The following is a 14,515-nucleotide window of genomic DNA, read 5'->3' on the forward strand; positions in this document are numbered from 1 at the left end:
GTTTGAGCTGTCAGAATTGGGTTGAGTGTGTTGAAATCCATGTCACGGTGCACCCCCGCTCCGAGATTTCCAAAGAAGCTTTTACCTGCTGCGTCTGTGCTGGGCTCTAATTCAAGAGGAAGTACATGAAATGGCACAGCAGAGGAAGAGGAAATGATGGTGTAGACCAGTCGAGCTAAATGGCCTGTTGCTCTGCTATTACCTTCAATCTAACCCCCTGCTTTACCCAGTAGTTCTTTACAAACATTATTGATGTACATCTCATTGCCTTACAGCATCAAGCATATGAGTTTGAGTTTGGAGTGAATTATGCATGGATGCTCTGTGTCTTCACGGTGGTGGTAGCTTACAGCATCACCTGTCCGACCATTGTTCCCTTTGGTAAGGATTTCTTATCTCAGTAAATCTGCTGCATAGATTATTCAGTTATCGCACTTGGCTTCCAACTGAAAGAAAGCAACAAGGAAACTTGCTGACGCTGATGTCTTTTAAATCTCGGGCAGTCCGAAAGCCTGTCACAGCCAATGCAGTAATTTTTGAAGTACAGTCCCCATTGTAATACAGGGATAAAATGACCAGGTATTTCTATTCTAGCGAAGTTGGGGGTGAGATAAATGCTATTCAGGATCATGGACAATACTCTCCTGTTCCTCTTTGGAATAGTGCCACAAGACCTTTCATGTGCACCTGTAGACAGGGAGGGATTCTGCGTAACACTTTGACAGTGCAGCACTCCCTTGGTTATGCACTGGAGGAAGAGTCACCATACCTGAAATGTTAATTGATTTCTCTCCACAGATGCTGCCAGAACCACTGAGCTTTTCCAGCAATTTCTGGGGTTTTTTTTTGTTTCTGGTTAAGAGCATCCGCAGTTCTTTTGGTTTTTGTTTAGAGAGTTCCCTGTGTTGGGCAAGAGGAGAAAACAGAAGAAACTGCCAGGTTTCCCATTCAGTCACTCACTTGGAATAATTCTGATGAAAACTCAGCACCAGACTTGTGGAGGTCTGGCTTCTGCCTAAAAAAAAAACTCACATTAATGCTAAATGCACAGAAAACTCCTTGCTCAATGCAGTACTCATCTGTACGAACAAGAAAAATCCCAAGATCAAACCTTGTTTTCAGCTGGACAGCTGTTGGAGGGATGTAGTTAACCCTCATTGACTCGGAGCAGGGTCGCTGCTTGCAGTGACGCCTACACACATCAGACAAGTGCAGATGGTTAAATAGCCTGTTGTTGAATGGGTGGAGAGCTGGGATCCTGATGTCCACAGCCTAAGCTGGAAGGAGCCAGAGTAAGCCATTATGTTCCTGAACGAGTTCCACTGCATGGGAGGCAGTACCTGAAGTTTGCCCCACTCAGTGTCTTGCACCTTCTATCATGTTTTTTCCTTTGAACCACAGGCTTGATCTACATCCTACTGAAGCACCTAGTGGATAGGTACAACTTATACTATGCCTACCTGCCTGCCAAACTTAACCGGAGGATCCACGCTGCTGCTGTGAACCAAACTCTGGCAGCCCCCATCATCTGTCTGGTCTGGCTGCTCTTCTTCTCTGTGCTCAGAGGAGGTAAGTCCATTTCCTTCCATTAACCTCTCTCATCTGGTAATCTCAACCCACTCCCCGATGATGGTGGAAAGGCTTTAGGGAGTCAGGAAGTGAGTTACTTGCTGCAGTATTCCTAGTCTCTAACTTGCTTTTGTTGTCACTGTATTTATGTGGCTAGTCCAGTTCAGTTTCTCATCAATGGTAACCTCGGATGTTGATAATGGGAGATTCAGTGATGGTAACACCATTGAACATCAAAGGGTGAGCGTTAGATTTTCTCTTATTGGAAATGGTCTTGTGTGGTGTGAATATTACATGCCATTTCCACCCAAGCCTGAAAATTGTCCAGGTCTTGTTGCATTTGGAAGTGTACTGCTCCAGTATCTGAGAAGTTGCGAATGATGAACATTGTTCCATCATCAGTGAACATCCCACTTCTGGCCTCACGTTGATGAAGCAGCTGAAGATGGTTAGTTGAACATAAACAGAACTCTTGTCACTCTACTTTCTCATTAGTTATGATCCTTCCTAGTTTTAGTGCATCTCCTCTCTCCCTGTCATATAGGACTGTCTGCAGCAACATCAATCTTCACCTTGACTGTGGTGCTGACTACCATTGCTGTCTGCATTATTTCCAGCTGCTTTGGCTACTTCAAGTACTTCACTGTCAACATGATGGTGAGTTTGCACTCTGCACTACAATTACCAATATATTGTTAGGGCAGTGGAGGAGAGGGAGAGGTTTGAGGGGCTGTTGCAATATTCCCATGGTGCTGGATTGTGTTATCGGCTTCTGGCTATGGCCAGACTGGACTGTAGTGAAAGCGGTTCCAGTCAGTGACTCAGGGCGGGTCATGAGGTGACTTCACTTTCTGGAATTCTCTGTCTGGTTGTCAGGATCACAAGCACTGGTAAAACTGCATCTCCACTATGTGCAATTATCCTTGCAGAAATGAACAGAAAGCAGAGGGTGATTACTAGAATCGACCTAATGCATTTAAGCCGGGGAGGGGTGGGGGGAGAAGAGAGACACTGGTCACTGGGCTGTGCTCCTGGTCTACTGAATGTGGACTGCAAAGTGCATCCTGTAACAATTCCCTAACACTGAGTTTAGTGGAGTGGAGAGAGATTTACAGCATGCCTCAGTGTTCATAGGGAGGCAACAACATGGCAATCATTCACTGGGGTTTTGCATTATTAGACCAATGTTGTGGGGACATGGGTTTGAATCCCACCACAGATTAAGATTATTTTGGTCATCAAATTCAAATATTTCAAAGTAAACAGTGACTACTTAACCACTGTCGATTGCTGTTAAAAACCCCTCAAGTTCACTAATGCCCCTTAAGGAAGGAAATCTGCCATCCTTACCTGAGCTGGCCTACACATGACTCAACTATATCAATGAGGTTGACTTCCAACTGCCGTCTGAAATGGTCACTCAATCCAAGGGCCATTAGAAATGGGCAATAAATGCCCACAGGCCATGAATGGGATACCAGGAATGGAGGCATCATAATGGCTCCTATCCATCCTGTCTGCAGGATTCCTAAAAGCCATAAGAGGCAGACTTGGTGTACTTTAGGCTAGGAAAATGGCAGAGTAGTGACTTGCTGCCTTCTTAACATTAGTGGTCCAGGTTCCTTGTGCTGTTTGCATACGTCCGGCAGTGAGCAGTCATATTTCTTTACTAAGACCATAGCTGCAAGTAGAATATGGCACTGATTCAAGACTTGTTCCTGGTGACGTATGACTGATTGGAATATCCATGTTTTGCTCCCCCAGGGTAAGAAATTGCCAACTGAGAAAACAGAAACAGAAACAGAAGCCACAGCCCCTGCCTGGCAATCAGAAGTAAGTAACACAAGAGTGGGTTTTAACATTGAGAAATGGGGAGGAACAGCAACATCTTCCAATAGTCAAAAGGACTATTTGTGTAGATCATGAAACCGGCATTGTCCACAAATGACATCCATGGATAGGAAAGGTTTAGAAGGATATGTGCCAAATGCTGGCAATTCATAGAATTTGTACAGTGTGAATTTAGGCCATTTGGCTCATCGAGCCCTCACTGACCTTCTAAAGATTTACAAGAGAATTTCGCACTGGTTGGAGTTAGGATTCTTGCTCTTTCAAAATATGTGTTATATATTTTAATGATCTAGATGTACAGGGCACAATTTCAAAACTTGTGAACTTTGAGAAGGATATTATAGAACTTCACAAGGATGTAGGTTAGTGGAATGTATAGACAAGTCTCAGACAATATTTAATGTGGAGAATGAAATTATTCATTTTGAAGGAATATGCAGAGACAAGATAAAGAGTACAAAAGTAAATGTGGTGCAGGAGTCCTAGGAACTAGATCTATATGAATGAACCATTGAAGGTGGCAGGACAGATTGAAAGAGCTGTTAGAGCCTTGGATGCCTTTTGCTTTATTGATAGGGGCATAGAGTACCTGTAAGAAACACTGGATCAACTTCAACTGGAGTATTGTGTCCAGTTCTGGGTGTCACATTTCAGGAAGGATATGAAGGTATTGAAGAAAATGCAGGGAAGTTTAATCAGCGGTACCAATGAAAAGGAACTTCAGTTATAGAGCCGCACAGCACAGGAACAGACCCTTCGGTCCAGCTTATCCATACCAACCAGGTTTCCCAAACTAAATTAGTCCCATGGGCCTGTGTTTAGCCCATATCCCTCAATCTTTCCTATTCATGTACCTGTCCAAATGTCTTTTGAAGTTGTAACTGTACCCGTCTCTATCATTTCCTCTAGCGGTTCATACAAACCGCCCTGCATCTGATAAAAGTTGCCCATGTCCCTTTTAAATCTTTCTCTGCTCACCTTAAAAATAAGCCCTCTCATTTTGAACTCCCCAACCCTGGGCAAAGACCATTACTATTAAGCTTGTCTACACATGATTTTATAAACCTCTTACGAGATCACCCCTCATGCTCCTACACTACAGGAAAAAAGTTCCAGCATATTTTTATAACTCGAATAGTTCATTCCTAGCAACATCCTGGTAAATCTTTTCTGAACCCTCTCCAATTTAATAACATCCTTCCCATAGCAGGATGACCAGAACTGCATTGTACTCCAGAACAGGCCTCACCAATGTCCTGTACAACCTCAACATGTTATGATGATTATGGTCACTAGTCCCAAAGTGCTTCTCCACTAACACTTCAGTAACTTGCCCTGCCTTATTTCCCAAGAGAAGATCAAGTTTTGTTCCTTCTCTAGTGGGAACATCTACAAAATTGATAAGAAAATTTTCTTGAACATATTTAACTAATTCTCTCCCCAACCAAGCCCTCGACAGTATGACTGTCCCAGTCTGTGCTTGGAAAGTTAAAATCCCCTATTAGAACCCTATTACTCTTACACATCTGAAATCTCCCTACAAATGTGCTCCTCAGTTTCCTGCTAATTGAGGGGCCTATAGTACAATCCCATCAAGGTGATCATCGCTTTATTTCTGATTTTTACCCATATAGCTTCACTGGACAAGCTCGCAGGAATATGTTAAGTACAGAAAGTTTTCCCTTATCAAAATCACCACTCCCCCTTATCCTTCCTACAGTATCTAAAGCCCGAAACATTAAGCTGTCGGTCATGTTTCTATAAAAACTCTTTCCCTCTCTCAGACACACACACAGGATAAGTTGGGACTGTTCTCCATGATGGAAGTGAAGAGGCAATTTGATAGAGGGGTTCAAAATCATGAGTTTACACTATAGGTTTCTCCTAAAATTTCCTCCCCCCCACCACATTGGTGGAAGGATTGAGAACGAGAGGGCACAGATTTAAGGTCATTGGTAAAAGCAGCACTGGTGACGAGGATAAATTTTTCCACACAATGCATGGTTAGGATGTAGACTATGATAGGGTTAGCTGAGACTGTGATGGAGGCAGGTTCAATTCAGACATTTAAAGAAGACTTGGCTTACTTCCCAAAAAAGGATGAATGTGCAGAGATGTGGAGAGGAGGCAGGGGTGTGACTGAGTAAATTGCTCCTTCAGAAACCCAGCACAGGCATGTTTAGAAAACAAAAAAACTGCAGTTGCTAGAAGTCCAAATTAAGCGGAGAGAATGGAGAAGTCAACTTTCCAGTTGCACTGAAGAGTCCACCCCTGCGACAACTTAGCACGTGGCTGATCTCACATCCGAGTGTTCAGGCATTTTCATGTTCTGTCTCACACTTGCTCATTAAAATGAGTTTTGCTAGCATGTGCAGACTAGCCTGCAATTGCCTGAAATTTCCCCATGTTCCATTAGCCTGCCAATATACATGCCTCTACCTGTTAGGCTCAGACAGATTATGACCCCTCTTAGTAGCTAACAACCCTTAGCTTCCTTTGTTAGAAAGCACAGGTAATAGGGGAGAGGAATAGCATCAACTGTAACTCTTGCCCCTTCAGTACAAACAGTCCTGTAGGTTGTGGTGATTAATGGACAGTTGTAGAAACAGAAGTTGAAATTAGCTTTGTAAAGCTGTCCAGTGAAAGCATAGGAATAAAATGAATATACATAAGCTTTCAATAAAAATGTAGTGATAACATTCACCCCTTTTCCTCCTGTTCAATGGGCAAGTCAGCTCAGAAAGGTAGAAGGCTCATTTACTATTACATGCTGATCTCAGTTGAGATAGCACCAGTGAAGCTCACTGATCATCCAGAGGACAGAACGGGACAGTCATATTGATGAGTATTTTCTGTGCAGTACCTTCTGTTAGTAAGCTTTGCCTCTGGAGCCATCTGCCAAGGATAGAATTGAATTGGTTTGTAGGAGCCTCATGGACACTCACCATCACGTGCAATCTGGGATACCAAAAAGGGTGAATGGCCAGTTGTGCTACTTTCAATGAGATGACCTTCTAATCTTTGACATCTATTTGAACCATTGCAGACCTATGTCCCAAGAGTCCTACGTGAACCCAAGTCTGAAAACAGCCAACTTGAGCACCGTGACCAGCCTTCATATGGTGCCTTGGAAGACAGTAATCAGCTGATAGAAGACAGGCCTCCCTTTCCAGGCAACAGTCAAGATAACGATCAAGTATATTTGGTGGATACAGGAGCTACTGAGATCTAGGAAATCTACATGTGATTTAGAACTGGACTGGTCACCATGTGGTACTGTTACAGCTCTGTTGGGGCACAAGAGGAATGGATATTGTCCAACAGCTCATTTACTTGCACTCTACCTTTTAATAGCCTTGATGAATAGGAAATTTTGTTTTGCTAATTTCTTTGAAGTTGTTTTTTGAAGGGGTGTTTGGTTACATCAGGTCTTTGGTGGATAATTGCCACTATCATGTGATCTATTTTAACTTAAAGGCTATTAGTTCTAGGTTTGAATCTGATTTTTTATTCTAAAACTGAACTTGAAAAGAAGTCACAGTTGAGTTCACACATTGAACCTCAGCCTTCCACACACTCATCCAAAGTTTAACAAAAGTTTATTGAGCACTTCATTCTATACTCAGACAGATGATGACACGTGACATACACTAGCATATATTTCTCCTCCTCTCCTGCAGGCACCTACTCTTACTGGGGCTGAGGAGAGAAAATGGAACATTACTACACAGGCTGACCCAAGTCTTAGCTGAACAGCCACTCTTCTTTGAAAGCCTATGAAGCTGTTGTCAGTTCAACATAGAAGGCGGTAACTGATATTCATTAATGAATAAGTGGTTCCAAGAGCGGGCAAGAGGAGAAAATGGTGTGCTGACGTTTTCTTCAAGCTCACAGGTGCTAAATCATGAATAGCATGACATAACGAAGTGTGGCCAGGATTGAAAGATTATTTGCATTTTGCCAATGATAGAACAGACTGAGTTTAGTGCAGTGGTGTTGGTACAAGAAGCAAGATAAAAACAAAAAAGTCATGTTCAATACAAGAGAATTTGCTTTACAATTTGAACACCTTTGTGATTTCAGCCCTGTCCTCCCAACAGCAGCTTACTCAGCTGGGACACCAAATCCACCAATATTTGGGTATATAATAGCATAGCACAAGAGGGCTGCTATTCAGTCACTTATGCTTAAGCTGGCAAATTTAGTCTCACAACCTTCCTTTCCCTGTTAGGGCATGCAAATTCGAACGAACTAGGGCACATGACCCCTTCAGCCTGCTCCATCATTCAATAAGATCGTGGCTGATATGATGATAGTTGATGTCAAGGGCTGTCATTCTCACCTCAAGGCTGCATTTGACTGAGTGTGGTATCAAGGGGACAAACTCTCCAGTGGTTGGACCATAGCTGACACATAGGAAGATGCTTACGGTTGGAGGTCAGTCACCTCATCTCCAGAAGATCTCTGCAGGCGTTCCTCAGGCCCAACCATCATCAGCTGCTTCAATGACCTCCTCCCCCCGCAATCATAAGGTTAGACATGGGGATATTCATTGAAGATTGAACAAGGTTCAGCACTATTTGTGACTCAATACTGAAGCAGTCCATGTTCAAAACATGATCTGGACAAAATCAGACTTTGGCCTGTAACATTCACACCACACAAATGCAAGGCAATGACCTAAATCACTGCCCTTTGACATTCAATGATGTTACTGAAACCAAATCCCCACCATCAACATCTAGGGGGATTACTATTGACCAGAAACTCAACTGGACTTGCCACAAACACGGTAGCTACAACAGCAGGTCAAAAGCTAGGAATACTGCAGCAAGTAACTCACCTCCCGACTCCCTAAAGCCTGTCCACCATCTGCAAGGCACAAGTCAGGAGTGTGATGGAATACTCCCCACGTGCATGGAGGAGTGTAGCTCCAGCAACACTCCACAAACTAGACACCATCCAGAATAAAGCAGTTCACTTAATTGGCACCACATCCACAAGTATCTACTCCCTCCACCATTGACGCTCAGTAGCAGCAGCATGTATTGCCAGGCAGGTGGCACGGTGGCTCAGTATTAGCACTGCTGCCTCATGGAGTCAGGGACCCAGCTTCAACTGTTGGTGAGAATGTGCAAATTCCAGTGTGCATGTGGGTTTCCTCTGGGTACTCCAGTTTCCTCCCATAGTCCAAAGATGTGCAGGTTAGGTGGATTGGCTGTGCTAAATTGCCCATTGTTTTCAGGGATGCACAAGCTAGGTGGATTATTAATGGGAAATACGAGGATAGCGTAAGGGGGTTGGATGCTCTTCACAGGGTTGGTGTGGACTCAACGGGCCGAATGGCCCATTCGCACACTGTAGGGATTCTACGATATTAACAAGATGCACTGTGGAAATTCACCAAAGATCCTCAGACAGCACTTTCCAAAACCATGACCACTTGCACCTGGAAGGACAAAGGCAGATATATGGAAACACCACCACCTGCAAATTCTCCTACAAGCCACTCACCAGCCCGGCTTGGAAATATAATCAATGTTCCTTCACCATCACTGGATCAAAATCCTTGAATTCCCATCCTAACAGCAGCAAGTCAACCTTTAGCATGTGGGTTGCCACAGTTCAAGAATGCAGCTCACCATCACCTTCAAGGGCAAATAGGGACCGTCAATAAATGCTGGTCAGCTAGTGATACCCACGTTTGAGTGACCAAAAAAATTATCTGCATTCCTACCTACCCATGATAACCTATCATCCTTTTGCTCATCAAAAAACTACTTATCCTTAAAGACATTGAAGGACTCTGCTTCCACCGCCTTTTCAAGTAGTATTCCACAATGGGTAATACTTTATTAAGCAGCCATCCCTCATTCTAGATTCTCACAACAGAGCTCATCCTTTTCACATCCACCTTATGCTTCAATCAATTCACTTCATATTCTAAACTCTGGTGGATATGACTAGCTTGTCCAACCTCCCATCACAAGACAACCTGCCCATTCAAGATCTTAGACGAGTAAACCTTCTCTGAACTACATTTTTCAAGTAAGAAACTGATACAGACCTATTCTAGATGTAGTCTCACCAATGCCTTTTAGTTTAAGTATATCTTATGTTTATATTCAATTTCACTTGCAATAGACAACATTTTACTAGCTTTCCTAATTAGTTGCTAAACCAGCATACAAAACATTTGCACCAGGATACTCAGATCCCTCTGCAATTCTTCACCATTTAGATAAGATGCTTTTTTATTCTCATGCCAAAATGGCCAGATTCACGTATTCCCAAACTACACTATTTTCCACAGCTTTGCTGATTCATTCAACCTATCTATATCACTTTATAAGATTCCTTCAGTCTTCTTCACAAACTTACTTTACAACTTATTTTTGTGTCTTAGCAAGTTTGGCAACAGCACCTTTTGACTCCTCATACAAATTATTTATATAAATTGCAAATAGTTGTGGCCCCAGCACCAATTGTGACAATTTGTTACATTTTCACAAGAAAATTACCCATATGCCTACACTTTCCAACTAAGTAGCAAATCTTTCATCCATGTCATTGTGTTACCACCTCCATTATGAGCTGTTAATTTTTCACAATAACCTTTCATGTGGCACCTTATGAAATGCCTCCTGGAAATCCAAGTACAGTATGTTCACTGGTTCTCCTTTATCCACAGTATTTATTGAAAGAACTATAATAAGAATTATGCAGTTTTTTCCTTTTACAAAGCCATGCTGACATTGCTTGATTACCTTGAAACTTAAATACATTTACATTTTTAATAATAACTACCAACATCTTCTCTATGACAGAGGTTAAGGACTGAGGACTGTAGTTTCCTGCTTTGTCTCCTTCCTTTTTGGAATTAACCCTGCAACTTTGTCCGCTCCAATTGCCCTTTGAGATTCTTTGCAATCCTAGAATGATCCAGGATTTTAACAACCATGGATGAAGAAATTGCTCATTTTCCTACTTTATCTGTGCATATGTAGGTAGGTTCTGCAGACTGCTATTTGAACTAGTGGCATTCCTGCCGGCAAGGAAATCTTGTGCTTCTAGATTCCAACAGGAAAGCTTACGCAACAATCAATCCCCACACCTGGGCTGCGAGACCATGCCAAAGAATCACCCATGTGACTGAGCTTACTTCCAGGACTTGTGACTAGAGTCCTCCAAGGTGGTAACTTGCTGCTTGATATCCTGCCGCTTAGTGACCTTTTAATTGGAAACCAGGTTGGTGTGGATGAGGCCCGAGCTCGTGGTGCCAAGACTCTCAACTCCCACCTACATGCACAAATGATTGGTGATGGCAATCAATCATTTATTGAAATCTTAGAGGTGTAGGTAGAGAACACAAGTATAATAACTTGGAGAAAATAGAATTCAACATTGTGCTACGTAGCGCAAACATCTATAGTGGTATTGGTGGCTTCTGCACAGAGCCACTTGTAAAAACCAGAGTTTCAGCCAAGGTTTTTACAACTTCTGCTACTTATTGAACATTGTTCATCACTTTGCAAATTCTGCAAAGTATTGAGTCAGTGCCAAAACAGGAAATCTGACAGTGACGAGAAGCATCTTTTAAAGATTTCCCTTATAGAATTCCTTAAAATTTGATCAAAAAGTTTGAACATGTTCTTCCTCCTCTTCTGGTAAGAAGTTCATCTAGTATATTGAAAAATCTCATGACCAGCACACATCTATCCTACAACAAATTTGAAGATGCATGAAAGTCTTTTTCATGAAAATCTATATTTTCATATATGAGCCTGAAACGTACAAGCAGTGCTCTTTGACTGAGCTCAAGTATTTTAATTGGCTGGATTTGGTTATTGTTAACTGTGGGCCTAAAGGGACAATTAGCAGCCAGAACAAAGACTTCTCATGAGCAACTCCACAGGCAATCTTCCACTTCTGGAAGCTTATAGGCAAGAACTGGGGAAAAGCAATGGTGATAGGACTGCATGAAAACCAATTTGCATATATCAGCCAATGCACATACAAGTATAGTGTGCTTCATATAAATATTTAGACTACTAGAATATTTACTGCTTTAATTAAATATTTGAGTGTCATGTGCCATTGGAAGTGTGCTATTTTGCACCATTGACTATAGAACTCAGACAAAATGTTCTGCTTTACCACACACTCTCCAAAATCTGTCTCATGTGCCATGATAGAGCCAAAAATCCAGTTTTGATCTGGGTTGGTTTCATGTTTTTTTTTTTCTCCACTCAATGCCAAATCTGGAGAATTTGTCAAACTCCCTGCTTAGGTTCTGTGACTCGCCAGCTCATTTGGCAAAAAGGTGGAAGCGTCTGAATCTCTAGCTGTTTCTCAAGAAAAACGGTGTGGCAGAACCAAACGCTCCCTAAAAAGGTAAGGAAGGCAGGTTCCCTTTACATTACTTCAATGCCACCCAAACAAAGAATTTCCAGCATTACTTACACTTCTCATACTTTGCAGCCCCTCTGAACAGGACTGTTAGTTTACAGATGCACTCATTTGGTTTTCTGCTAATGGACTGTCTTGCTCTTCAATTGTAACTGTTTGCAAATGAAATCTGCTGCTCAAAAAGAAACTTACTGGGATGAAAGAAATGGCTCTCAAATCAATTTCTGTCAACCAAGAGATTGCCCACTATGATGTCAAGATTGCCGGAAGTTAAATTCAATTAATATGTCTGGAATATAAATCTAGTTTTTAGGGCGGCACAGTGGCTCAGTAGTTAGCACAGCTGCCTCTCAGCACCAGGGACCCAGGTTTGATTCCCACCTTGGGCAATTGTCTGTGTGGACTTTGCACATTCTCAGGACTTATAGCTGAAGCAGTAATGCAAAGACTAGAATGGACAACCCTTCCTACTATCCAGCCAAAAATACAGGTCTGCTACGTGGATGACACGTGTCATTATCAAACACACAAAATTGGAGGAAACCCACCCACTCATCAACATCCTCACTGGTTTAAAATTCACCAGGGAAGAGGACGACAACGTGGTCGAACGAAGGGCCAATAGTGAACTCTCGACCAGCTTACACAGGAAGGCCACATATACAGACCAAATTCTTAACTACAACAGCAACCACCCCAACTCCCACAAACAGAGCTGCATCAGAACTCGTTCAAAAGAGCCAAACACTCTGCAGCACCCTGGAACTGTGCAAGGTCAAAGAACACTTCCACCATATCTTTAAAAATGGCTAGCCAAAAAGCGTAGTCTGTCAGTACTTAAAGGACAACAGAAAGACACAGGATGCCTGAATACACTAGTCACTCTCCCATACATCAAGAACGTATCAGAGATGACCAGACTACTAGGAATCATGGTAGCACACAAACCCTCAGCTACACTATGACAACTGACAAGAACAAAAGGATCCCATACCCACAATTAACAGGACCAATGTTATATATAAAAATCCCATGTAAGAACTGCCACAAACACTACATCAGACAGACCAGGAGAAAACTAGCTATCAGGGTATGTGAGCACCAACTAGCTACCAAGAGACACAACCAACTATCACTCATTTCTATACACGCGGACAAAGAAGGCCACCAATTCGACTGGACAACGTAACCATCCTAGAACAAGCCAAGTAAAGACACACATGGAAATTCCTAGAGGCCTGGTACTCAATCCGGAACTCCAAACATGTGGAGATAGACCCAATAAACCAACCACTACGAAGCAGAATGGGAAATGAGGCCAACCACCACATAAATAACAAGTGGGACAGACCAACAATGCTTCAGAGGCGCATTGATGATGTTACCTCGTATGGTGGCGAAATGTCTGCAAACCAACCTACCAGCTCTGCTAACAAATCAACAAACCCTGTCAACGGAAAATAGCCCAGCCTGTGATTTTTAAAAAATAAAAATAATGCTTCAAGAATGAACCAGAAGTAGCTTTTCCAATGGTTTCTCCTGAGTGTAGATTGGTGATGTACACAGTCTGTCTTCCTGTTGATCCAAAGCTATTCAAACATAGCCCAGGTACTGTGCAAGGCACATGCAACAACCTACCAATTGAAAAACTTCTGAAACAATGACAAACTTTGACTAGAAGTTGACATTGCTATATATTGGAATAAGGCAACACCACATTCGAGAACTAATTTCCCGGGTTGATTGGAAGGCATTGTACAAGGTTCATTTAGTCCCATCACTTGAGCGGTTTTAGGTACACAACCACATCTGCTGTACCAAAATATGCAAATAAAACTTCTATAACTGCAATATTGTTTTTATAATTATATTCTAATGCACCGGAGTCAAAGCCTAATTTGCATTCAAAGCAAAGCAAATTTTTGCCCATAGTATTGAAGTTATTCCACTAGGGACACCAGTTTATTGGCCTAAAAATGATAATTCTCAAGAATACTACTGAACGGGCAATACACATCGCAACACACCCCAGCCTAGATTTATGCACATACATATACACACACACAAATAAAACTACTTATGGGAAGGGGAAATACTATTGTTATGCTTTGTCTTCCACATAATGAGAAATGGAGAAATGGTCCTGTGATTGATAGAAGATGCTGGTTTTCTTTGAAGTTGACAAAATTTATTCTTTCATGTTGTATATGACAGTGTTTCGGGAGTTGAGAAGGATTCACAAGAGATGTAATTTTTGACAAACAAGTGTGCAAAATTGCAAGGTGCATTTTAAAAATAATAATTGAATCCCAGTCAATTTTTATTTTCTATATTTTAAAACCTGTTTCCACTATACCTCATTTAATTCTCTCTACTCTTCAGGTTGAAAAGGCTTCTAATTTCAAGCAGGCTGATTGGAGGGAAAGATGAGGAATTCGTAATGACCTGCTCAAGAAAAAGACAAACACAAATAATTTGTCCACATTGTTGTGTGCGCACAACTTCAAAAATGAGCCAAAGACTCAAGGGGTAAAGCTAAGGCTAGTCAAAATTATAGGTTTTCGTCAGCCTTAACTACCTAGGTTTAGTAGCATTTCAGTTTTTGAGAGGTAACGACCTTCAGTTAACATTTGAATCTTTAACCAAAGAAGAGAAACAAAACAGATCAACTCCTACACGAACACCA

The 14,515-nt window shown here is 42.0% G+C and overlaps 1 protein-coding gene across 2 annotated transcripts in view; it reads left to right on the forward strand.

Moving 5' to 3' along the window:
* Window positions 1–13,680, forward strand: part of LOC109913061 (CSC1-like protein 2) — a 65,619-nt gene extending 51,939 nt beyond the window's left edge. Inside the window, exons 19-25 of one of the 2 annotated variants that reach the window (XM_048596492.1) lie at window positions 276–381; window positions 1,402–1,569; window positions 2,114–2,226; window positions 3,334–3,402; window positions 6,467–7,314; window positions 11,711–11,814; window positions 11,902–13,680. In XM_048596492.1, coding sequence (XP_048452449.1) covers window positions 276–381; window positions 1,402–1,569; window positions 2,114–2,226; window positions 3,334–3,402; window positions 6,467–6,652 — 642 coding nt within the window. In that variant the 3' untranslated portion in view covers window positions 6,653–7,314; window positions 11,711–11,814; window positions 11,902–13,680. Of the gene's footprint in view, window positions 1–275; window positions 382–1,401; window positions 1,570–2,113; window positions 2,227–3,333; window positions 3,403–6,466; window positions 7,315–11,710 lie in introns of both variants that reach the window. The other variant, XM_020512519.2, reaches the window with a different exon arrangement.
* The last annotated feature ends 835 nt before the right edge of the window (window positions 13,681–14,515 follow it).

Source organism: Rhincodon typus, chromosome 5 (assembly GCF_021869965.1).
Source record: "Rhincodon typus isolate 14 chromosome 5, sRhiTyp1.1, whole genome shotgun sequence".
Classification (NCBI taxonomy): domain Eukaryota; kingdom Metazoa; phylum Chordata; class Chondrichthyes; order Orectolobiformes; family Rhincodontidae; genus Rhincodon; species Rhincodon typus.